The 24,521-nt window shown below is 35.4% G+C and overlaps 3 protein-coding genes across 4 annotated transcripts; 1 reads left to right on the forward strand and 2 right to left on the reverse strand.

Annotated features, from left to right (window-relative positions):
• Positions 1-5,251: 5,251 nt before the first annotated feature.
• LOC121732952 (protein phosphatase PTC7 homolog) lies at positions 5,252-14,446 on the reverse strand. Of its 2 annotated transcripts, XR_006036467.1 has the most exons (6): positions 14,016-14,446; positions 12,563-12,742; positions 12,090-12,288; positions 6,053-6,312; positions 5,422-5,631; positions 5,252-5,364 (listed from the first exon to the last, which is right to left on the reverse strand). XR_006036467.1 is itself a non-coding variant. In XM_042122989.1 (5 exons), the coding sequence occupies exons 1-5, from the start codon at positions 14,242-14,244 to the stop codon at positions 5,582-5,584; spliced, it is 918 nt and encodes a 305-aa protein (XP_041978923.1). In that variant the 5' UTR covers positions 14,245-14,446; the 3' UTR covers positions 5,252-5,581. The 2 variants fall into 2 exon arrangements, 1 of the variants encoding a protein (XP_041978923.1); XM_042122989.1 differs by having other exon boundaries at positions 5,252-5,631.
• Positions 14,447-15,674: 1,228 nt separating this feature from the next.
• On the forward strand, positions 15,675-18,851 carry LOC121732948 (AP-2 complex subunit alpha). The gene has a single exon (XM_042122985.1). It carries the CDS (start codon positions 15,880-15,882, stop codon positions 18,667-18,669), a length of 2,790 nt encoding a protein of 929 aa, XP_041978919.1. The 5' UTR covers positions 15,675-15,879; the 3' UTR covers positions 18,670-18,851.
• A 1,702-nt stretch (positions 18,852-20,553) lies between these two features.
• Positions 20,554-23,754, reverse strand: LOC121732956 (INO80 complex subunit E). The gene is made up of 6 exons (XM_042122997.1): positions 23,597-23,754; positions 23,295-23,504; positions 22,761-22,942; positions 22,038-22,155; positions 21,256-21,446; positions 20,554-20,723 (listed from the first exon to the last, which is right to left on the reverse strand). The coding sequence occupies exons 2-6, from the start codon at positions 23,499-23,501 to the stop codon at positions 20,669-20,671; spliced, it is 753 nt and encodes a 250-aa protein (XP_041978931.1). The 5' UTR covers positions 23,502-23,504; positions 23,597-23,754; the 3' UTR covers positions 20,554-20,668.
• Positions 23,755-24,521: the final 767 nt, after the last annotated feature.

Below are 24,521 nucleotides of genomic sequence, written 5' to 3' on the forward strand. Positions count from 1 at the left end.
GGAGGTGAGCAGGAGTGAGGGGAGGGTGACAAAAGTCTACATTTTTGGTTTTTGGCTAATAACTAAAATACGATGCGTTGTAGCCTAATTCTGATTGAATAGTAGCTTTACCGCTTCTATGCTTCGTTCAGTAAGTGAGAGGGCTGTAAACACATCCCCCATCCCCTCATTACACCCCCTGACGTGGCAAAGCACCAGTAGCAGACCCTGGTGTTGCAGACGACGCAAGGCGTTACGATAACCAGTTTCCATCAGATGGAACATACACTAATTATTGTTAGCCTGCTTAGTTAAATGTATAAAAAACATTCGGGAATGAGCTGGTCAGCTACATTTTTTCCTACAATTACCTACATTTTGTAAACCTTCTGTAGTAAACCTTCAATATTGAAATTTTGAAATAATTTTAATATTCATTGTAGCTTGTAGACAATTTTGAACAAAATTAGTTACTGAGAGTCGAGATTAAGATTATAAACCTTCGGATTCGGCCGAAGGTTGTGGCGATTGCCGATTAATCGGCTTCGGCTTCGGTCAAAAATAGACCTTCTGTCGGACACTACATTTAAGAAAATTAAAAATTTTGTTTGTTTCAACTTAGTTTAGCGCAACTTAGGTTGCACACTTTTTCGTTGTTCGAAAGCATAATGCATAGTGAATACTCGTACATCTTGTTGCCCTCGATCAATTTTATAGATACTAATATTAAATTAAACGCCTAAGAATTAATTTAGTTTTGAATCAACCAAAAATCACAACAGTCAATACCAAAACCGTTATACGTCAATTAGATAATTATTAATTGACTGTAGAGCCACTTCACATTAGGTCTTGTTCAGCAAAGGCGATTGGTCAAAGTATAAGTAGGGCAGACCCAGCAGGTCACAAAAGCACAGAATAAAAAAAATCTCTCGTACTGAGAAACAGCAATGTAGTGAGCTGTCAATACGATTTCACTACTGCAAGCGTTGCACACATCACGTTCACAGCGTTATGTGTCCAAAGTTAGTCTTCTGTCGTGTCTTAGTTCTTCTTCGTGTCTTAGTCTATGCTTGTAGCAGTGAAATCTAGTCACAATCACAAAGTTAATATACCTAGCGGAATAGAGCAAGAATCTCGAGCTGTCAAACGAAACCGAAATTGATTTACGTCTGTGTGTAAATATTTGTTTACGTATACAATTTCACAAGCATCTTTCTGAGATTAAATTGTCAACGTGCCGATAAGTGCCGACTGGTCATTAAACAGATGAAAATAATTAGTTCTGCTGTCATGTATCACACGTCTCTTTTTACCACACAGTGTTACTGATAGTGATAGTGACATCGCTTGCTCAGGCCTTTGTTTCTCTATTCCGCTAGGTATATTAACTTTATGGTCACAATAGATCCTCAAGGGTCGCAGTGACATCAGGGCTACTTGACCTGCCTTCAGCACAAAAAAAGCAGTGAAATCCATTTGACAGTTCACACATTGCTGTTTCTATGTATGGAATCATATTTTTTTACTCTTACTAACGTTGACTGCATTAGCGTCGCTAGTTTAATATTAGTCATTAAACGCCGCGCTAGCACTTTTAATCTGCAGAGGTAACTGCGCTGCTAAAATATATTGACTAAACTTTAAAGTGCCACATACACATAATATGTTCATTAAGTCACAAAAAAAAATACAAAATGTATTCACACATTAAATAAATTGACAAATGCATCCGCAACGGTCAGTTTATATCGAATCAATCAATAATATACAAACTACAAATAATAAAAACTAAGGAAGAGTAACTCCGTCAAAAAAAGTGCACCAAAAGGCTACAAAATGTGACCCGAATACATGCATATTTATGCATGTGTTCGGTACACATTTTTCAATAATTAATCATTTTACAATTTGTTTACATAAGTTTGTTTACTTACTTTTTACGTAGCTTTTTACAATATTTTTGTGTTAAAATGCCTAAATGCCCTGTGAAATAGTGTAGAAGTCATACAGATACGACTTTTAATACAGGAATAACCTTTCATCTGTAAGTGAATTGTTTAAAATTATGCTTAAAGTTCTTGTATTTTTGTCGACCCAAAAAAGATGGTTTATTTAAGTTGGATGCTAGGGTATTTGCGTAAAATTAAGCTGGTCTCTTTGTGTTTGTCTTATTAAATTTACATGTTATTCGAAAAGTCAAAAAAATCAAAAAATAATATAATTACAAAATTTTTACAAAGTAGCCATGGACAGTGTTATACAAGATGTAACAATTTAATCATAAACGAAATTTTAGGGTCTGGCTGACATTATACTAAATGCGTTATAGGATGATATGGGTATTCTCATATTTCTTGCTACGGATTTTTTTACAACAAAACAAAAAAACATAATGTAATAAGTTACGTTCAATCGACAAAAACAAAATATAAGTTTTTCCTTCAATATTGTAAATGAACAAAAATAAAAAACTGCTAACTGTTATTAAAATATTATATTAATTGTGAATTATAGCTTATAAACTTACAAAATTTACGTAAGTTTTTAATTTCAATTCTGTAATAATTTAGCACATAGATTTTTGTAATCTCAAAACGTCTTCTCTAGGTGCTCGGACAGTTTAAGATTAATTTCTCTCGCGTTTTATCGTCGTATTTTGTTTCCAAAGAAGATTATTGAAGAAATAGAAAATAAATTTTCAGATGCTAAAGGTCCTGTTGCTGACATGGCTAAACAAAAACTGAAGTATGTTTCGGTCTTCGGATAAAATAAAGGATTTAAGTAATACCTACACAAAAAAATGCCGATTTTTGATGTTTGACGTATGCAACCATCAGGCCATGTGACGTGTAGAGATCATTTAGCCAATATTAAGCGGACTCATTATTTTCTATAATAAAGACTTTTATTCCCAAACCAAATATGCTTTCTGGCTCAGCTATGCCATATAAATATGCTATGCTGGCTAGCAAAGCATATTTCTGGCATCTGTTTCTTTGTTAACTATCACGAGTGACTCTTTTCTTACCTACACTAAAACAATGTTTAATTATTGTAATTTTATACTCCATATTTTTTCCATATTTCTATTTGATACTCCATATATTTCCATATTTTCGATTTTTTAGTCCATATTTTATGTACATATTTTGGATTTTTTAATACATATATTTTTCCGGGCCCTAATTATTATTATCGATGTCTTAAGGATCAGAGGAAAATGTTTGATTTTAAAATAATAATTATGTGCTCGTTTCTTCGTGATAGTAGATGTGCTTGGTGTATACTGCATAATACTGTCCGCTTTTGACAATTATTGTTTCATAACTATGACAATGACAATAACCGCGCAGGCTGTCGTCCGGCGCGCAATATTATGATACGTTACCTGGGATACGACCTTGGCGAAAATCTGAATTGTCATATTTTAGTGTTCGAAAAGGAGCCAAATTTAAAACGGTTGAAGTATGGGAGTTACGTTTCCTTAGTTTTTATTATTCGTAGTATACAAGTGAAAAACAAAATTCAAAATGTAATGGTATCATATTGATAATACTTAAATAAATGAAACGTTAAAAAGACTAAAAAAATGCTTAGAACCATTTTCTTGATTTGAACATGGTTTTCTAAACCGTTCATACATAAGTCAACAAGAACAATAATAACTAGTGTCAGTCTTTATTCATGCACACGTTTATTTTTACATTAGGCTTCCAATCGCCAAACCACATTCAAATCACATGTCAACAAATTTTTATACAAATATGAAAGGATTAAGGAACGATCAATTAAAAAAAAGTTGCCATACAAAACTGATTTGACCAAATAAGAAACTTTATGGTGGAAGTAATCGTACATCATCAGACACTTAAGTCAAACTCAATATTTGCTCTATGAGTAAAATTTATTACTTGGGTCAAATACAAGTAAGAATAGGTAGAAATAAGATATATTGATCGTAATATTATAATCAAATGCAATTTTACATTCAGTTTGATTACAAAAGTATAATGTTTGTAATGGGCATTGTCCAAAAAAAATCACATGTACTTTTTATATTTTTTTTCGTTAAAATAGGGTATTTTAAGAATATAAATTAAATAATTTTGAAATTCATTGGCTAGTTTTTTCTCAATAAATTTTTAAAGTTTCGTTCTGACGTCATCATTGGCGGCCAGTAATTGACCTCTGCAGTATGTTTTTTCCTTTCAATCTTATTTATAATGGCTGGTTCGTCAAATGCAAGTTCTCATTATGTGAGAGCTGATACGAGAAGCTTACCAAAAGTTCGAAACGTAATGTTGGTCGAATTTATTGCTAATTTAACGCCATTGAAGGTCAAACAAAGGTTAAACATATTTGTTCAAAAATATAAGTAACTAATGGGTATTTTTTTCGTTTATATACAGAAAAACGATCACTGACCTTATTCCTCGAAATGTTTTTGTAATGAGCAAAATTAAAAAAAAATGGACAATCCCCATTAGCTCAAAACGAAATCGCGCAGGAAGCATTTTCACGCACTTAAAAGTAGTAGTGAAATTTATTTGACATCATCAAGTAATTTTAATCAGATTTATTTAAAAAAATATATATTTTAATGATGAATATTAAATAGTTTATATAATAATATTGCTTAGGAAATTGATATAAAATTGGAGTTCTAAGCTTACTATGTTACTTAACATACATTATACTTTTGCAACAAACTTTGGGAGGCCTATCTCTCACTCAATACAAAATATCACTGCCTGACTAGTGGTATACGCTACTGTTACAAACTTGCAATTTCAGATCAGGGATTCTCGCAAATATTAATGGTTCCATTCCGGTTGGATTTTCAAGAGGCTGAGTGTTACTTTCTTTAACTGCATATACAAGTGTAAACAATAATTATTTGTATGGGATCAAAACAGCGCCCCTAGTGGCAAACAATTGTAACAAATTCGACGCCATATAATTTGTTGTAATGTGTACTCAGCACTGACCTCCATTACGCACAAGTACGCTGGACTTAACATATGATACCCACCTGCTTTTTGTGCCTATTTGAAGCGGAATCAGCGCCCCCAATGCGGGGGAAGAGAACTAAATCTGACGTAACTCGCAAATGGTCGCTTAATCGCTATTGGTTATAGAAACTAGTATTCCAAGTACTCCCACTACTGCTATCAGCGCCAATATGGCAACTTTCAAACGTCATTTCTACGTCAAATTTAGTTCTCTTCCCCCGCATTGGGGGCGCTGATTCCGCTTCAAATTGACACAAAAACCAGCAGTCATTTCAAAGGGTATTGTAAGTCCAGCGTACTTGTATAATGAAGGTCAGTGGTATTCAGGGTGAGAAGTGACAAAAAACTTACACTCAGCACTCAGGCCGTCCTGCTCCTGTGCCCTGTACGGAAATGAGTCAACACGTAGCCCGAAACGAGATTATACCAAAAATAGTTACGAGAATTATTGGTCTTCAGATCTCATATACGCATCAGACAAATTTTAACAACACGCCTACAATTAATCGAATATTATGTTGACTTTTTGGTGTCGTTTCATTTTCCTACTGGTGTAGATTTTACGATTTTTTTCTAAATTGACGTCTTCATAGGGCTACGATAGCTAGCAACACTGTAATGTCGTCTGGCTTGCCACCTGAAAAAATTATTACAAACATTACCAACATTGTTAGTTGTAACCGCTATCTATAAACATAAAAAACTTTTATAATACACACATCAAGTAACCTTCCTTCTGTTTCCTTAGGTTTTTAGACAGGAGTAGTAAGTAACAGAAATGTTGATTAGTTCACTTCCAAACAATAACCAATCAAAAGCGCCAGTGAATAGATGACTTCTGCTAACCAGACATTAATCTTATCAACCACAACTCAGCTCTGGATTTATGTCTAGGCAGTAAAGGCCATGGCCTATGAGCGGCAGCGTCCTAGGATGGCGAAAGAGTTCGTACATAGGGGCGGCAAAATTAAAGTGGCCCCCCGCCTCTCATACAAATATAAATCCGGCCCTGCCACAACTCCTTGCTAACTACTTTTGCCAATAAAAAATAAACTCACCAATAGCATCGATGCCGTTTTGGCGCGCGCTCTTTGCAAATGGCGACATGTAGCATCCGTCAAACGAGAGGTTTCGCGCCATCCACGCGATCGAGTTGGCCACCGCCTGGAGTTGTCGCGCGTCGCCGGCCACGCCCTGCGCGCGACGCATCTCTGCGACAAGCACCGTCTCAGGCACGTTGTCGAACACGCCGTCGGTCGCAACGAGTATCACGTCGCCGCACTCCACGCGAAACTCCGCCGTCTCCGCCGACTCGGGCCTGGAATTAAAATAAAAATTCGTCAGCTGCTATTTTTTTTTTGCAACTCACTTAAAGCCTAGGCTAGGCTTCAAATTATCATTTATTTAAGTTTTACCACTTGTTGGCGACTCGCATTACGTACAGAGTGTAATGTGAATCTGAAATCTGTATGGATATAATTATTGCTATGCAGCAAACTTGAGCATGTTCACTGTACACAAATTCATCATTTGTCATATTTTATTAATTCTTTAGGAGTTACGTCGTAACTCACATTAAACTCGGTGTTTTAAGCCGATGTAGATCTACTAGTACTTTAGATTATAATATTATCCACGTGCTAAACCTCGTGTCCTCTGACGATATTGTCATGTTATCTCTACGTGAAGACTGAGCTAATAATCCATGTTAATGAGTGTAATTAAAGCTAGTTTTTTTTTCGGTAGTCGGTAAGAATGTTTTGCTTGGAGTGGACTCCGAAAGCACTGTAGGTACGGACTTTAATGATAGCAAATGATTAGAGCTGATGCATCAGCTACTTTTATAGCATGGCGGTTTCTATAGGATAATACTCATGTTACGTTTACAGAGCGTTCAATGAACAGCATTAGTCATGGGAGTGTAGATTTGACAAGGGCACAATACAACGGGCAACGGCACTTAGGGAAATTACCACTAAACGCCGCAGTGCGACTGTTACATTACTTTTATTATTCAAGCCACAGATAATTTGTGGAGAAATCTGGGTTACATAAATTGTTTGTCTAGTCACAACTCATAAGCAGTGCTAATAATACCTTTGCGAAAATTTCTCAACCATCATCATCAGAATTATGCTAGAGATAAGTAAGTATCAAAATAATTGGTCAAAAAACGCAACGACGGCAGACGTAGACAAACTACTACATACTTTTGTGTGCGTAAATACGATACAGAAGGGCTACTTGCAAGAAGGGCTTCTTGTAAGCGGCATCGCTAACAATACCATAATTTCTGCAGTAATTTAAGCTGTTTGCATATGTAAATTAATAAACATGTCAATGATTCAGGACGTTTTATTGGTTTTTGGGTTAGGGTTTTTGGTTATGTCGTCGACTTTACCTACTTGCAAACGAAACAAACAAGTGAAACCAGAAAAGTTGTGAACTGGGTTGTTTGTGTTGTAGATTAGGTACGTTGACTGCAGAACTACCAAAGCAGGTCATGTGTTAGTTTATCCGCAAACGATAACGGTAGAAAACTTTACTGGGTGAAGGGTTAAGGAGAGAAGACAAACCCCAATTCATAATATTGTAGATGCGAAAGCCTGTCTGTAACCTTTTGACGCTTAGCGTGCTGAACCGATTTTGATGAAAATTGGTATGGATAATAATATAGTTAGAGTCCCCAAAGGTTACCTACATAAGTTTGAGGTTCTCGCGCAACGAAGACATTTTTGCACGAAGTTGGTGGAAACTTATGCAATTTCAGTGCGAAAGTAGCGACAGAAGAGTACCATTTAGATCTTATTACTATGCTGGCTTAAGTGGTTAACTATAGGGTGGCAGGGCTGGCAAAATGCCACGGGCCCCCGACCCAAAAAGGCCCGTCAGATTTTTTTTTATACATTAATAATAATAGCTCCCACACCGGTTTCGGTGACGGTGGCCGGTTTCATTGGAACCAGGCCAGGAACGCAGGAGTAATTTTATAGTGCCCAAGTGTGTGCGCAGTACACAAGAGCACTCTCTATTCCTTTACTCTCATAACCCAGTGGGACGGCAGACCGACACGACCGGTGAGAGATCAGGCACAGGACCGACTTTTTACATGCCCATCCGACGCATGGATCATCTTACTTGTCAGACAATCAGGTGATCAGCCTGCACTGTCCTAACCAAACTTGGAAATAACATGTTTCCAACGCGGGAATCGAACCCACGACCTCAGAGTCAAGAGCCGAGCTCTATACCGCTAGACCACGGAGGCGTCTTTTTTGTTTATACATTGTTTTATTATTAACGTGACGATTTTTACTGACAGGGCCCCATCAGTTTGCCACGGGCCCCGGATGTTATAGTTACGCCACTGGCTGGTCTATCGCTATACCGTCCAAAAGGTGGTGTTTTTGCACACAATAGTATTTTTTGCCTAATACGCTTTATGGTGTGTTGTAATATATTTTTAAAGTAACATACGAAGTACATTTCAGGATTTTTAATGACGAAAATTTTGTGCGGCATTCAACATTGCTTTAACAGCCTGAAGGAATAATGCATGGGCGTGAAGTCTCATTGAATTTTATAGTTATACGGGCTGAATGATTACCTCGAAACGTTTAAATTGCTTTAAAACTTTATCACTTTTTCGCAATTAACCTTCCGTTAAAATAGAAAAGTGGTCTGCTGAAATTATATTATGGCTCTGTCAGTCAGTGAAGTTTTAATTAACCACATGAATATATTATGTAGTTATCGAACTTATTCAATAATAGATATTAATATTGTTTTTTTATGAAATAAAGGGGGCAAACGAGCAAACGGGTCAACTGATGGAAAGCAACTTCCGTCGCCCATGGACACTCGCAGCATCAGATGAGCTGCAGGTGCGTTGCCGGCCTTTTAAGAGGGAATAGGGGAGGGTAGGGAAGGAAATATGGGAGGGGAGGGTAGGGAATCGAAAAGGGTTGGGGATTGGGCCTCCGGTAAATAAAATAGATAAAATAAAATAGTGATATAAAAAAAGTGAGATAAAAAAAATAAGATAGTGTTACTGATGATTGATGAAATTGGCTTTTGTAAATATGTTCATGGTCATGAAAGGACTAAGTATGGGAACACAGAAGAATGAAACACCGTTAAAGGATGTGCTGTAACATATTACGTAATAAAACTTCAATTAAACGTTTTTGCACAATCGTTTATATTTTGGTTTTGTGTTTTGAAATGTTTATTAAGGTTTGGCAAGTATCCAGTGTACTAAAAAATCTAATATTAGAGCTTTCAGAAATACAACGGAATGAGCACATGACCATGCCTTATGCCATGGTCTCATGACCGGTGGAAACTCTAAATTATCCGTTCAGCGCCGAGCTAAAAATATACCGCTTCTAGTGCGCATGTTCATACATTATGTTTACATATTGCTTTGTTGAAAACTATACTGCCATATGATATTCATTTTATTGATGAGGGAGAGTCAATAAGGTGTTAAATAACACAGGGAACACCTAATAAAGAAGGAAGTAATATAATAAACGCCTTTAGAATTATAACGCCTTCCCAACAATCTTATCAGTTTTCGCAGCCTATTCGTTTAACGATGCTCCTTCTTTCAAGATAATTTCACCGGAAGACCTTACCAATGATAACCTAACCTCGGGGCATTTGAATGGTTAAAGTCATTTTTTTAGTTCATGAGATTCTCATCATCAAGTCAAGCAAAACCTAAGCTTCGCAGGCATCTACAATGTGGTGAGAGTCATGTTTTGGTTCGTTCATGAGTTTGCCTCTTAAAGGATTGACTTTCAACAGGGCATCAGATACAACTGGTTAAAATTATTATTTAGTTAGTTTATGAGTTTGTCTATAAGATGATTGTGTTTCAAGTACAAAGAACAGATGCAAAGCCTAAGCTTTGGAGCCGTCTCCAATTTCGTTAAAATCACATTTTTTTAATCATTAGTTTGAGTCTAATGCTAAGTACTCACATACGGTTTTGCTCGATAGTTTTACTCCAAATCGAAGGAAATGACTTATTTGAAATAATATTTAAATCCATCGAGCCGGCTCGAAGCGAGCCTTCGAGCTATCAGTTTTGGCGGTCCACACGGTGGTTAGTGAGTAAAACTATCGAGCAAAACCGTATGTCAGTACTTAGCATAAGAGGATTTTCTTTCAACAGGCCATTAGATGCAAAACACCAAGGCGACAACGAAGATTAAGTGTTATTTATACCTAATAGCACTTCAAGGTTCGCTTGCTATATTGTTAAATCGCTATCGATCTATTTATACCGACAGAAGTAGAACAGTGTGTACATAAATAAAATTCTATCAATCTATTGCCACCTTTGAGATAAGTCCAAAACTTAGCATTTCCAAACAGTTTTGTTAGAAACTTCATTGTATCAAAGATAATATCTTCTAATTTCATTGTTTTTATAGGTGGCAGAGTTGAATAAATATAATAATCTATTATAATATGAGGCGCTGGCAGCACACGCCAAAAATGTTATCTATACTAATATTATAAATGTGAAAGTGTGTCTGTCTGTCTGTTACCTCTTCTGTCTTCACGCTCAAACCACTGAGCCGATTCTGCTGAAATTAGGTATGGAGATACTTTCAGTCCCGGGAAAGGACATAGGATACTTTTTATCCCGAAAAAATGTACTTTTCCCGCGCGATAGACGAACTTTGGCGCAACGGAGTTGCGAACGTCACCTAGTAGACTAGTACTATTAAAAATGCAAAAGTGTGTCTGTCAACCACTGAATCGATTTTAATAGGTATCGATATACTAGTCTACTAATCCTGGGAAAGGACATAGGATGCTTTCTATTAAAAAAATTGTACGGTTCCCGCACGAACACGGCTAGGCCGGCTAGTACGTATTAGTATGGATATGGATAGTATGGATGGATTGAAGCAAAGCATCTCCTGTATATAATTTTTCGTTCTAGAATAACATTTACATTTGTGAATATTTAATATTGTAATATTTATCCACTATCCTGTCATTCAAGATGCATCAGAAAAAAGGTACCGCCTACATGCATTATATTATCTGTACTCAAGCCAAAATAAAATAAGATAAAAAGGTTGCAGTTAAAAATTAAGCATCACATTAAATATGAGAATAGGTTTTTCCGGATATCAAAAAACTTCACCGTCATTAAATCTTACGAAATCCTTGAAGCTAACGACTATAAGATTACCTATCTGTATTTATTTGACCTCTACGCTATGTCTCCTTCTTTACTGATAATTATGTTATTGAGAAAAACAGTTATCAGCAAAATATATGTTGATTTAGACTCCGATAATATTACGACATACTTAAACGAACACTTTTTATTTATTTATTTGATAACACATTTATAAAACATGGTACAAATAATAGTACCTATTTTAAAAAGGTAATAACACTAGTATTTCATGTAAATGTTTTAACAGTGGTTCGTTGCTTAGGTTTTTTGCTATATTATCATTGTTTGTTAAAAGTTGCAGGAAAAACCATAACTTCTAAGAAAAAATAAGTACAATAACTTTTTCAATTTGATAAAATAAATGAGTAAAATAATAACATACTTAATGAAAATGAACAATTACAATACAATAATAAAGGCTTATCTAAACTGTTCCCTTTTTGCAATCATTAATTAGTTACATCACATAAAGCTGTCATAAACATACATAAACTGTTGTTTTTTAATAAGGAACATAATTAATTATAGTTGTATGTTTAAAAACACGACTTTGGAGTTTGGACCTTTTGCAACATCACTTTTTATTGAGATAATTTAACAATGGCATTATCAGTTAGTCACAGATCGACCCAAGGTCAAAGTGTCAAGGAGATTTACAAAATTTGTCTTTATATTTTTTATTTTATGTTTATATTATTATTTACAGAAGCTAACAAAATGCTACATTTAAATTAAACTGTTTATGTAAAAGAATTATATGTGTTATGTATTTTTAAACATTGCATGAAAGAAGATATAATACTACTAACTTAGTTAATTAAAGTATATGCATGCTCTTTAGCTGCAGCCTGTAAGTGCATAACAAAACATTCACAAGAGTAACATACCTGTCACTGAGGACATTTCTGTCGTGTCCAGGAGGAGGCAGACTCAACTGGAATGGTGTGTTGAAGTAGTGCTGCTGCTCGTGGGAGCGGTGCACCACCCTCGTGCCGCGCACCACCATGTACCCGCTGTCGCCGATGTTTGCAGCCCGCATCACACTCTCTGTGCGATCTAAGATCATGACGCACGCTGTGCTACTTCCTGTAAACAAATTTATCAACATTGTTGATGAAGTAATAACAGCAAGAGAAATGGAAATAAACAGTACATATATTTTTCCAAACTGATTATAAACTTGTTATTTCTTGAAACTAAAAATAGCTACTTATGTTTTAACTTTGTATAATAGTAAAATATAAGTGAAAAAGGGAGAAAGCAACAAAACCAAGTGTTTCGTAACTTATGAGTAGTAACAAGTACCCTTAAAACATAAAACACGGCCTAAGTATGCCAAGAAACTACAACCACCACTTACCTAGTATTGGTTTCTTGTGTTCTAGTAGCTCATAGTACGACTTGGCTAGGAGATCTCCCGGCTCTGTCATTTTGAAGTGACCCATTTGCACTAATCTCTCACATGTCCTCATGAGATACGAAGAAAACTCTCCCGGGTCAATGCCATATGCACGCCATCCTCCCACACCATCGGCAACTCCTAGTTAAAATGGTTATTGACATGAGCCTTCCATGTACAAACAGCATTAAAAAGTCAGTTTTAAATGCCATAATTAGTATAATATCATAAAAGTACCAATGATTTATAAATATATAGATTTAGAGTGAATACATAACAAAAAAGTTATAAAGTGTTAGTCAATTTATTGTGTTGAGTTTTAAAAACAAAATGTGTTGACATTTTTATAAAAAACTAGATGACGCCCGCAACTCCGTAGCGCCAAAATTCGTTTATCGCGCGGGAACCGTACATTTTTCCGGGATAAAAAGTATCCTATGTCCTTTCCCAGGACTTAAAGTATCTCCATGCCAAATTTCAGCAAAATCGATTCAGCGGTTTGGGTGTGAAGAGGTAACAGACAGACAGACTGACAGACAGACACACTTTCGCATTTTTAATATTAGTATGGATGTGAACTTTACTAGAAAGGGCTTATTAAAACTGTAAACCAGTAATAAAAGAATTTCTCCAACATACTAATTAACTTGCATGTGATATTTGTAAATTGAAGTATTAATTATTATTGAAGTAAAATATGGTGGAAGCTTTAACAACAGCTACACCTAGTTATGGCAACAAGAGAAAACAAGCACTTTAATTAAATACAAATATTAGGAAAAGAAAAACCTACTAGACGAATTTTGATAAAATTTGGCACAAAATAGACTATTGGAATGGGCAAACTATTTTCACTATATATCTTAACATAAAACTATTATTAGGGTTCCGTACCTCAAAAGGAAAAAACGGAACCCTTATAGGATCACTTTGTTGTCCGTCTGTCCGTCTGTCAAGACCCTTTTTCTCAGGAACGCGTGGAGGTATGAAGCTGAAATTTATATCAATTACTCAGGTCTACTGTCCCTTGAAGCTGTGAAAAAATCAAACTTCTAAGCCAACGCAATCAAAAGATACAGCCGTTTATGCCGCAAATTTTCGACACTTGCAAGGGAATCAAAACCTACAGGGTGCTTCCCGTGAACTCAGAATCTTGAAATTTGGTACGAAGCAACGTCTTATAGCATAGATAAAGGAAAAATTACGAAAACCATAAATTTTTAGTTACATCACATAATATATTTTTTTTTAATAATTTTAAACTTACTACCCATTTCCTCATAAACGCGTAGAGGTATTAAATTGAAATTCATACCAAATACTCAGGTCTATAATACCTTTAAGCTGTCGGAACCCTCGGTGCGCGAGTCCGACTCGCACTTGGCCGGTTTTGTTCCAAGATAATGCTACTTACCAATAACGTCTGCATTGATAGAGTTAGTTGAGAACCATGCGTCGTCTCCAAACTGGCCTTTGTGAGACCTTCCATTTGCAATATCTTTAGGAAAACCACACACCACTGAAACTAAATATGGATGTTTCTTTTTAGAAACATTTAATTCAGCAGAGCTAGATAAACTCGACAATCCATTTCTTAGAGCACGTGATAGCACTCTGCCAGTCCAAAAAACAGACTGCATCATTCATAAATTGATCTTTGAAATCAGCGTCACTTATAATCGAGAATTTAAAGTGAACGCCATTATATCCATTGTATACGAATAGAAAATTAATTTTAAATGAAACACTGATTTCGGCGAATGTACTATTAAACTATAACAAAGTAAAAAACTAATTTTCCTAGATCTTGTGACTTCACTCCACATTCACTGACAAATTACGTTTTGATTTTTTTTGACGTATGCTGCCATATTTGACACTGACAGATAACTTGATTTCTCCACCTTCTCCCATCCTAAAATTAAAATTGAAGTTCCTCGAGTGAAACTGTGAAAGCGATTTATTATAGGCAGGAAGTTGGTAGGTTGGTTCGTAGACCGTAGGGTCAGTACTCAGTACTCAGTAAGTACTGACCCTACGGCGCGGCCTACCCTACCGTGGGCCTGCCCTACTTTACTGTCAAAAAAGTGAAGAAATTAGAAAGTGGCAACATCGTAGTGTCATCCCTTTTTTCTTAGATTGATTTGAAAGGGATGACATGCGATGTTGCCTCTTTTTAATTTCTTCACTTTTTTGACAGACTTATATATCTATATATCGAATATCTAATAACTTGAACCATTTACCTACTAACTTCCTACATATATAAGAAATCGCTTTCACTCGAGGAAATTCATTTTAAAAGGTCAAAACTTACTATTTTAACTTTAGGGTTTCAGTAGCCAGTTAGCATTTTATGTCCTTCTGTTCGTATTATGTAATATGTTGAAAAAAGTTATTATATATTGAATTGATTAATATGTAATAAATTATGCGATAATATTCGTAATCTTCCCTAAATTATTATTAGATAATTTAGATTTTAATTATCGAAATTATTTATAGCCTGTAACGCATTGAGATATTGATCCATAAACAATCTAATTTATTTTATTGCCAGTTAATGGATTTTCCCTAATTGAAGGTAGATAATCTAGACAAAATAAAATATTTTATTTTAAAAAAAGAACAATAATTGATTATTCTGAGTACAAAATATAATTCATGATCAATATTGCTTAATTTTCTACAAGTTTTCTGTCTTTAGTAGCAAACGATGATATTATAACAATTCTTCAGATCAGGTAAAAAAAAAGTAAGTATACTAAATGCAGAATCCAAGCTAACAAAAATAATGCGAGTCTATCTTCCAGTTTTATATAGAAAGCAAATATTTTGTTTACTATCTGTTACCTCTTCACGGCATTCACGCTGAACTGATTTCGGTGCAATTTAATATTGAGATACTTAAGTTTTACGACATACGATAGCTTTTACCGCGATCAGTTGTACGGTTCCACGAAATAAACAAAATTAAATATCAAAAGTTGCAGGCAGCATTTTTTTTTTTGTGAAAATGGAAGGATATTTCTAGCAACATTATTACAAATTTCAATCTGACATTTTCGTATCACAAAATTCATAGATAATGTTGGAAGGCGTTGTAGAAGAAAGTTCAGTGGCCGAATCCGAATCGAGTTTTTGATGACGGCTTATAATTTACCCGGTCCAATATAAATATACTCCCCCGTGATCCTAGTTTAACTAGTGGAAATCAATTTTTTGGGTAAAAGTACAAGAAAGCCATAAAACTGGTGTTCGATAAGTCACTTGGCAATATGCCTGCCGTCAGGGGAGATGGTATGCGAGGCCTCGCAGTCTTCATATCGGATATAAGAAACTGTAAAAGTAAAGAAGCGGAGATCAAAAGAATCAACAAGGAGCTCGCTAACATACGTAGCAAGTTCAAAGGTGACAAAACCCTCGATGGATACCAAAAGAAGAAGTACGTATGTAAGCTCCTATTTATTTTTCTGCTCGGTCACGATATTGATTTCGGTCATATGGAAGCCGTAAATCTACTCTCCTCCAACAAATACTCCGAGAAGCAAATAGGATACCTCTTCATATCAGTGCTGGTAAATACAAACAGTGATCTCATCAAGCTCATCATCCAGAGTATCAAAAATGACCTGCAGTCTCGAAACCCCATACACGTCAATCTCGCTCTGCAGTGCATCGCCAATATCGGGAGCAAAGATATGGCAGAGGCTTTCGGAACGGAGATACCGAAATATCTTGTTTCCGGTGATACCATGGATGTTGTCAAACAATCAGCAGCTCTGTGTCTCCTGAGACTTTTCCGCAAATCTCCAGAAATCATCCCTGGTGGAGAATGGACATCGAGAATCATACATTTGCTGAATGACTCCCATATGGGTGTAGTGACGGCAGCTACATCACTTATTGATGCACTTGTGAAGAAAAACCCAGAAGAATATAAGGGGTGTGTCACTTTGGCCGTTGCAAGATTGAGCCGAATCGTTACAGCCAGCTACACAGATCTGCAAGACTATACATACTATTTTGTACCTGCCCCGTGGTTGTCTGTCAAGCTTCTACGTCTCCTCCAAAATTACACACCCCCTTCTGAGGAACCTGGTGTCAGAGGGCGCCTATCTGAGTGCTTGGAAACTATTTTCAATAAGGCTCAGGAGCCACCAAAATCGAAGAAAGTGCAGCATTCAAATGCCAAAAATGCTGTCCTGTTTGAAGCCATAAGTCTTATTATTCATAATGACAGCGAGCCTAATCTGTTGGTAAGGGCTTGCAACCAGCTGGGCCAGTTTTTAAGTAACAGAGAAACAAATCTAAGATATCTTGCCCTTGAATCTATGTGCCATCTTGCTACTTCAGAATTCTCTCATGAGGCAGTCAAAAAGCATCAGGAAGTGGTTATACTTTCTATGAAAATGGAGAAGGATGTGTCAGTGAGACAGCAAGCTGTTGATTTGTTGTATGCAATGTGTGATAAAACTAACGCTGAAGAAATTGTCCAGGAGATGTTGGCTTACTTAGAGACGGCTGACTATTCAATAAGAGAAGAGATGGTTTTGAAAGTGGCCATCCTGGCAGAGAAGTATGCCACTGATTTTACTTGGTATGTAGATGTAATTTTAAATCTAATAAGAATTGCTGGTGATTATGTGTCCGAAGAGGTTTGGTATAGAGTAATCCAAATAGTCATTAACAGAGAGGAGGTCCAAGGCTATGCGGCTAAGACTGTGTTTGAGGCTCTGCAAGCCCCCACATGTCATGAGAACATGGTGAAAGTGGGCGGATACATACTTGGTGAGTTTGGTAACTTGATAGCTGGCGACACCCGGTCCTCACCACAAGTGCAATTTGAACTCCTGCATTCAAAGTATCATTTATGTTCTGCAGCAACAAGAGCACTGCTACTATCAACCTATATTAAACTGGTTAATTTATTCCCAGAGATTAAAAATAGAGTGCAAGAAGTATTCCGGGCTGATTCTAATTTGCGTTCAGCTGACGTGGAATTGCAGCAGAGAGCCTCAGAATACTTACAGCTGAGTATAGTTGCTAGTTCAGATGTGTTGGCCACTGTTCTAGAGGAAATGCCTGCTTTCCCTGAGAGGGAATCATCTATTTTGGCTGTTCTGAAAAAGAAGAAGCCCGGACGCATTCCAGATGATGTTAGAGAGTCTAGGAGCCCCCAGCCCAATGCCATGCCTGCCCCTATTACTAATAATAATTCAGTGAACACAAACAGTTCCAGTGCTGATCTTCTTGGACTTTCAACTCCCCCTGGAAACTCAACTGCGACCACTGGGAATGGCTTATTAGATGTACTTGGAGATTTATATACCCCTAAAATTAGTCCAACCACTGTACAACAGAATAATGTCAAGAAATTCTTGTTCAAAAATAATGGTGTTCTCTTTGAGAATGATTTAATTCAAATCGGTGTGAAGAGTGAATATAGGCAAAATTTGGGCAGAATCGGCTTGTTCTATGGCAATAAAACCCAGTCTCCCATTCAAAATGTTCGCCCTGAACTCCACTGGACCGATTTACATAAGTTGAATGTGCAAATGAAGCCCATGGAACCAGTATTGGAAGCTGGTGCTCAAATCCAGCAGATGTTGACAGCAGAATGCATAGAAGACTTCACAGACGCGCCGAGCATGTCTGTGTCGTTCATGTATAATAATGTTCCACAAAAGATCACTATGAAGCTCCCACTCACATTGAATAAATTCTTTGAACCCACCGAGATGAACGGAGAATCCTTCTTTGCAAGGTGGAAAAATCTAGGTGGTGAACAGCAGAGGGCTCAGAAAATCTTTAAAGCTCAAGGGGCTATCGATTTAGGATCGGCGCGCATCAAATTATCAGGATTCGGCATGCAGCTCTTAGATGGCATAGACCCTAACCCTGACAATTTTGTTTGTGCTGGTATTGTCCACACGAGACTCCAGCAAGTGGGTTGCCTAATGAGATTGGAACCAAACAAACAAGCTCAAATGTTTAGACTCACTGTCAGATCAAGTAAAGAGACAGTCTCACAGGAGATCTGTAATTTGCTGGCTGATCAGTTTTAAAATATCAAAAGGCATTAGACACAATATTTTGTAAATTATTTTTATTGTTTATGAGCACACTGAGTGTGTTTAAATTGGCTCACAAGGCCTTTAGATGAGTTATATAATAACCATTTTTACAAAGTTTACACTGATCTAAAATATTTATCTAAATCTCTTGTGTATATTCATATAATTTATTTTAAAACTTATTTTTAAAATATGTATTTAGATCTAAATAAATTTATTTGTTGCTTAAATTCCATTTTTTTAAGGAAATTTTACAATTGAAAATAATAACAAATCAAACAACTTTACATATTTCATTGGCTGTTGATAAATTGTGTATTCTCAGTAACAAATTAATAAGGCCTTGTGCCAAAGCATTACAATGCTCTCAATAATACAGTATTGACTATTGAATGTATGTTACTAGCAAGTCTGTCAGTGGTAATATACTCTACTGTACTATAATATGTGGAACTATATTAGATATGAACTGTATGTTCTGGCTTTTATTATTTGTAGGTTCTGGCCAATATAATAAATTCTCTCTATTTTTGTTTCTAAATTTCTTTGCAAATATACAAACAAGAGATTTAAAACCAATTGTGTAATTGTATTTTAATTCTATGTAACATAAAAATACACTAGACTTTCTTAAAGTTATTATTTTCGACGTAAGGATCCTAATAAGTCATAAAAATTCCTTATGTTATTTTTAAAAACAAAATAGCAATGTTATTCTATTAGATATTTTATATTATAAAAGGCGAGTATGTCTTTAATATATTAATCATTTAAATCCATTTTTATTTTTTTATTGAGGGGTCCAGGTATTTTGTGCTCATAACCAAATTCGGCAAACTGTACACGAAATACAGCCCGCCTGCTTTCTACCAAGAGAAATTGTTAAAATTATAATTAATGGTGTTGTTACTAGATGTTACATTAGAAATGAGCAATAAGATTTAAGAACCTTTATAGTATAATATTGCTTGTTTGTGTAGTACGCCAATATAAAATGCAACAAAATGTAAATTATTATTTATGTGCTGTAATTGAGCTTGTAACTGTATTGTGATGCTTTTCTCTAAACAAATTATATGTACCATCGAGGAAATTGATTCCTAGGCGGTTGACAGACTAACATCATTTGATTGGATCATGTCAATTCAATGTTAATTGTGATTTGTCTGATGGGTTTGACGTAACGCGACCAAATGTAGGGCCCCCATCTGCCTAGGAATCAACTTCTCTGATAGTACAAGCAAGACACGTTAAAATGTTCACCTGTTGTAAGAGATGTTACCATGTTCATGTAAAATGCCATCACTTTGATGAATTAGAGTTTTCCACATAATATTACAACTGTTAAGGTTTTCTCGCGAGTTTAAATCGGAATCTCAAGTGTTAGAAACTTTCCTGTAGGTACTATGTCGAGTATGAAATTATTTAGCTCTAGCATTTAGAATAATATATATAATACATTTTGATTATGTATTATCATCTGTAGCATGCTGAGATTTTTGCATGGTAGGTTGGTTAAGAATATATCATAATTGAGAATGTTTAAACATGTACGAGAAGTTGGTACCTTATGTATTTCATATTTGTATATTATGAATGTTAACGGGCAAGATTTATCGATTCTATATTAGGGTAACATACTGTGTGGTTACGTGTGTACATTCGAACATGAAAAATGATATGCAATTGATACCTATAGACGTCAACGCTTTGCAATCATATTGTACCTTATTTATCTGTCTAAAATAAAGTATATTTAATCCATTCATATATTATAAGATGTTGTTTCATTTACTAGCTAATGATTTTTATACAAAAAGATGCAGCCCATGTGGTGGGGCTGAAAGGTCCTGGATGGTAAATTATAAACAAAACTTTGTTTACAATAAATTTAATGTACCAGTATACTTACTAAGGTTTTGTATAAAAATATACACAACAAATCTTAGGTCTAGGTTAATTCTAAATTAACTTATTTGTTTGGCGTATGCTAATCAAACCATTCTTCAACATTAGGTGAATTCTCTTGAACATCATTTGACTCACTGAAAAGAGAAAACACCATAACATTTTTAAGGTTATCTACATTGTTAACATTATTGTGTATTAAAGGTGTCTACACACAGAGCCCAGTTGGCAAAACCGGCCGCATAATAAAATCAGGGCCATGCATGCCGGCTTCGGTGCGTAGCTTAAAATACAAATAATATTATAAAAACATAATTAAATCAATAATAAATATTAGTCTTAAGTTTTCTGTACCCTTAAGGTAAAAACAATCAAACATTACTGAGACATGGATGTCAGTCAGTTCTAATTTTCACAGGTGATAAATTTGCCACAAATACTAAAATAAATTATGTTTTTGTTGGCAGCGAACTCTATATTGATTTCAGATCTATTTCAGATGTAATTATATGTAAATAGGTAGAAACATCCAAACAAAATTTAAAGTGAGGTCCCTTCACAACCATTAGCTGTTATTTAAGGAATCATTAAGTGCAAGTATTATTTGGTAATTTTTTTAATTACAACATTTATATTTATTTTTAAATAAAGGAATAATTATACAACTACCTATCAAGTGAAGGGTCATTGCTAAACATTTCCGTTGGCACTGTAGGTGGTGCCCTCTCTGGCAGTAGCTCGAGGTAGGATTGTCTGGACTGCAGATGTCGCTCCACCTCCTCTGGTGTCATGTGGCCATCACTGGCTGACAGACCAAACCCAAGAGCTGGAGATGCCTTGTTCATCATCGAAGCTTGATGCTGTGGAGATACACACTGATAAGGCTTCTGTTACTTCTTTTGACATCATTGAAATTTGGTGTTATGATGCTTTTGTAGACTTGGCTATGTAAATAATGTTTCATAACAAGAGTAAAGGCCGTCCCCCGAGCAAACAACCTTGACCATACATCTGCCACATTGCCGAGATTGCACCAAAACCCTATTTTTTTACTTATCTTAGTTCATAATAATTGACCTAAAAAAAATTTAAACATGGAATATGTAGTTTATGATATTGGCATGTGTTTCAAATAAAAGTAATTTGTAAATACTAGGGAGATTCTGAATGTATGCTTGAATTTTAATAAATTGGTTTTACTTTGGAAGCTGATTTCATGAGTATAATAAACAAAAATAGAAAATTAAAAATGTGGAAAGGAATGTTTGTATACTGAAGATTATTGGTGTATTCTTATTATAATTTTGTAGCTTTCAAATTGTGAGTTATAAAGCTCTAAAAAGCGGTAAATTACGGCATCTCCATAGGGGGACCGCCTTAATTACAAAATGTCCAAATCTCTCTAAATTATTTGTGTACTATCCTCAAATTAAAGAAAATTGAGTTCTTACTATATTAGTCTGCTTTTTAGGTGCAGGGTTTCTTTTCCTTTTGGCTGTGCTATTTTGACCTCTGTTAAGTAAAGATGGTGTGGACATCTGGTGTACAGAATTAGCTTCAGCTTTTTTCCTGGAAACATTTTATAGTAGAGTAAATATTAAATTACATAGGTACCCAAGTGATTATATTATGCTTCAAAATATTTATGCCGTAAAAGTAATTTACTACATGTACTGAGGAAAATGATTCCTAGGCAGTTGACGGACCTGCGTCATGTGGTCGGCTTATGTCAATTCAATGTAAGTTGTGATTGGTCGGATGGGTTTGACTTAACGTGACCAATTATAGTCCGTGCAATCCACGAAGACACGCCCCATCAATTTTTGTGAGCATCTTTCCCTTTGACCGTGATGCTTTCTCTTAATTGGTCTATTTATTAAAGTATGCGCGTGCACTCATAGGTAATTAGTGTGTACCGATAACACTCAAACATTAGCAAAAGATACACACATATACTATAGACGATTAGGAGGAATAGTGGGGGCGTGTCTTCGTGGATTGCACGGACTATACTTAGATCCGCAAGCCTAGGAATCAACTTCTCTGATAGTACTGTACTCACTACTGTTTGCAAAAGCTTACTTTATTGCCAAGCAGTGAGATTAAGTGTAGGACATTTTTTAATCTTGAAAATAATATTTACAGACTGGAAATATATATTTTACAAACACTACCTCTTAGCTGCCTCTGTACTGTAAGAATTATCATCAGAAGACTCAGTTTCTTCGCTATCTGAGGTGCTGCTATCATGTTTTTCATACTGTAATAACCTATCCAATAAAAAGCTTCTATCTCGTGACACTCTAAGAAGCCTTTTTTGACTACTTCGTAAGGCATCTTGAAAGCATTCATTTTCCTGAAATGACATAGAAAAAAAACTGAATGTCAAAGAAATTGCTGGTGTTGTGAAATCATTATATTAATAGCTGTTACTGGCTCAGGGCATTTCAGTATCACATTTATGATTTGATATTGAATAAAAAAACTGCATTTGCAATACAAAACAAACCTAATTTTTTTTTTTCATATCTACCAGATTCTTTTTTAACTGGAAGTAAATAGTATCCAACAATTATTTGCTTTATTAATTATGCTACCTCTTTAACACCTCCATCGTTGGTATCGCAGACACAATAGATTTTCAATTGTATACGGCAGTTGGGGAATGATGGGTTAAAATATAGCACCATTTTGATTGCTTAACTTACATAAATAAGAAACTTGAGTTTTTTCTTCAGACTCAGGTACTGTGCTTTATAGTTAGGCTCCGGTTCTGCTTCACTGCTGCTGTCACTGGAATAATCTTTTCGGGAGTCGAGACTGTGCGCTGGTTCAGTCTTGACGGGATTATTCACACTGGAAGCTTCGTTAGCTTGCATGTTCGCTATAGAACGACAATACCACCCATCCAGCATCTTCTGCGAATTGTATATAACATTTTTAGCTAACAAATTGAACAAATTAGGATATTTTAATGTACAAAAGTTGTTTTCAAAAACTTAGTACATACCTTCGGGTAATTTTCGGACGCCAGGGTTACTGTTTTTCTTAGCTATGCGAGGAATAAGATGCAGCAACAATCGCTGTTACCAAAAAGATAAGATTAATGTTAATATTGCAAACAAATCCTATTAATTTTGGTAAATTTTCATTAAAAAATTTATTGATGTCTGAAGCAAGTTTGAAGCACAGACTAATACACAGATTAGGTACTAGTATATACTTGGACTATTATGAGATAGAATCAGTGTTGCCAACCTTTTTTTTACTAACCCACCAAATTCAGCAGCGTAAACCACCAGCGGGGCTAAAATGGTCACATTTAGCAGTTCCTCTCAATCAATTCAGCAAATGTATTGTCAAAACTGTCAAACTGACAAATATCAAATCAGTACAAAAATACAGAAATGAATTGGAAGCAGAGTTGCATTTTGCGATTTAAAAAAAATGAATCATATTATGATTCATATCGTGATTCTTCAAAGCGACCATTTTAGCCCCGCAGAAACCGCTAAAACCTAAATGGCCTCTCAAACCACCAGAATTCCACTAAATAACGTAAAGACAACAACAACCTATCTGAATATAATTTGAAAATAATAAAACAACAACGTCATTATTATTATGAAATAATTATTTTTGTTACTACAAAAAGGAAAACTTTAGTTACCTATAGCCCGTCAAAAAAGTCACGACATTAATAGAGTCGCCACTTGTTTCCGGTGTGGCCTCTTATGGCCACACTGTATCCAGTCACTATAAAAGATTTTGATACTTTATATTAAATACAGTTTAAAAACACGTTGTAAATATTATGATTTATATTTATTATGTAGTTTAGAAAATTTGAAATAATTATGATGTAGTTATATTGTGTGTTTAAATTACGACATTACAAGAAACAATCTAATCTATGTAAAGTACCTATTATAATC

This window comes from Aricia agestis, chromosome 13, assembly GCF_905147365.1.
Source record: "Aricia agestis chromosome 13, ilAriAges1.1, whole genome shotgun sequence".
NCBI lineage: Eukaryota > Metazoa > Arthropoda > Insecta > Lepidoptera > Lycaenidae > Aricia > Aricia agestis.

Coding starts and splice junctions, on each gene's coding strand:
- LOC121732952 (XM_042122989.1), bottom strand. CDS start 14,244: ATGATGCAGTCTGTTTTTTGGACTGGCAGAGTGCTATCACGTGCTCTA. Junction 12,743..14,015: donor TATCAATGCAGACGTTATTG/GTAAGTAGCATT, acceptor CATTTTAACTAG/GAGTTGCCGATGGTGTGGGA. Junction 6,313..12,089: donor AGAAATGTCCTCAGTGACAG/GTATGTTACTCT, acceptor TTTTAATTCCAG/GCCCGAGTCGGCGGAGACGG.
- LOC121732948 (XM_042122985.1), top strand. CDS start 15,880: ATGCCTGCCGTCAGGGGAGATGGTATGCGAGGCCTCGCAGTCTTCATA.
- LOC121732956 (XM_042122997.1), bottom strand. CDS start 23,501: ATGCTGGATGGGTGGTATTGTCGTTCTATAGCGAACATGCAAGCTAAC. Junction 22,943..23,294: donor AACTCAAGTTTCTTATTTAT/GTAAGTTAAGCA, acceptor ATGTCATTTCAG/GAAAATGAATGCTTTCAAGA. Junction 22,156..22,760: donor AGTACAGAGGCAGCTAAGAG/GTAGTGTTTGTA, acceptor AAATGTTTCCAG/GAAAAAAGCTGAAGCTAATT.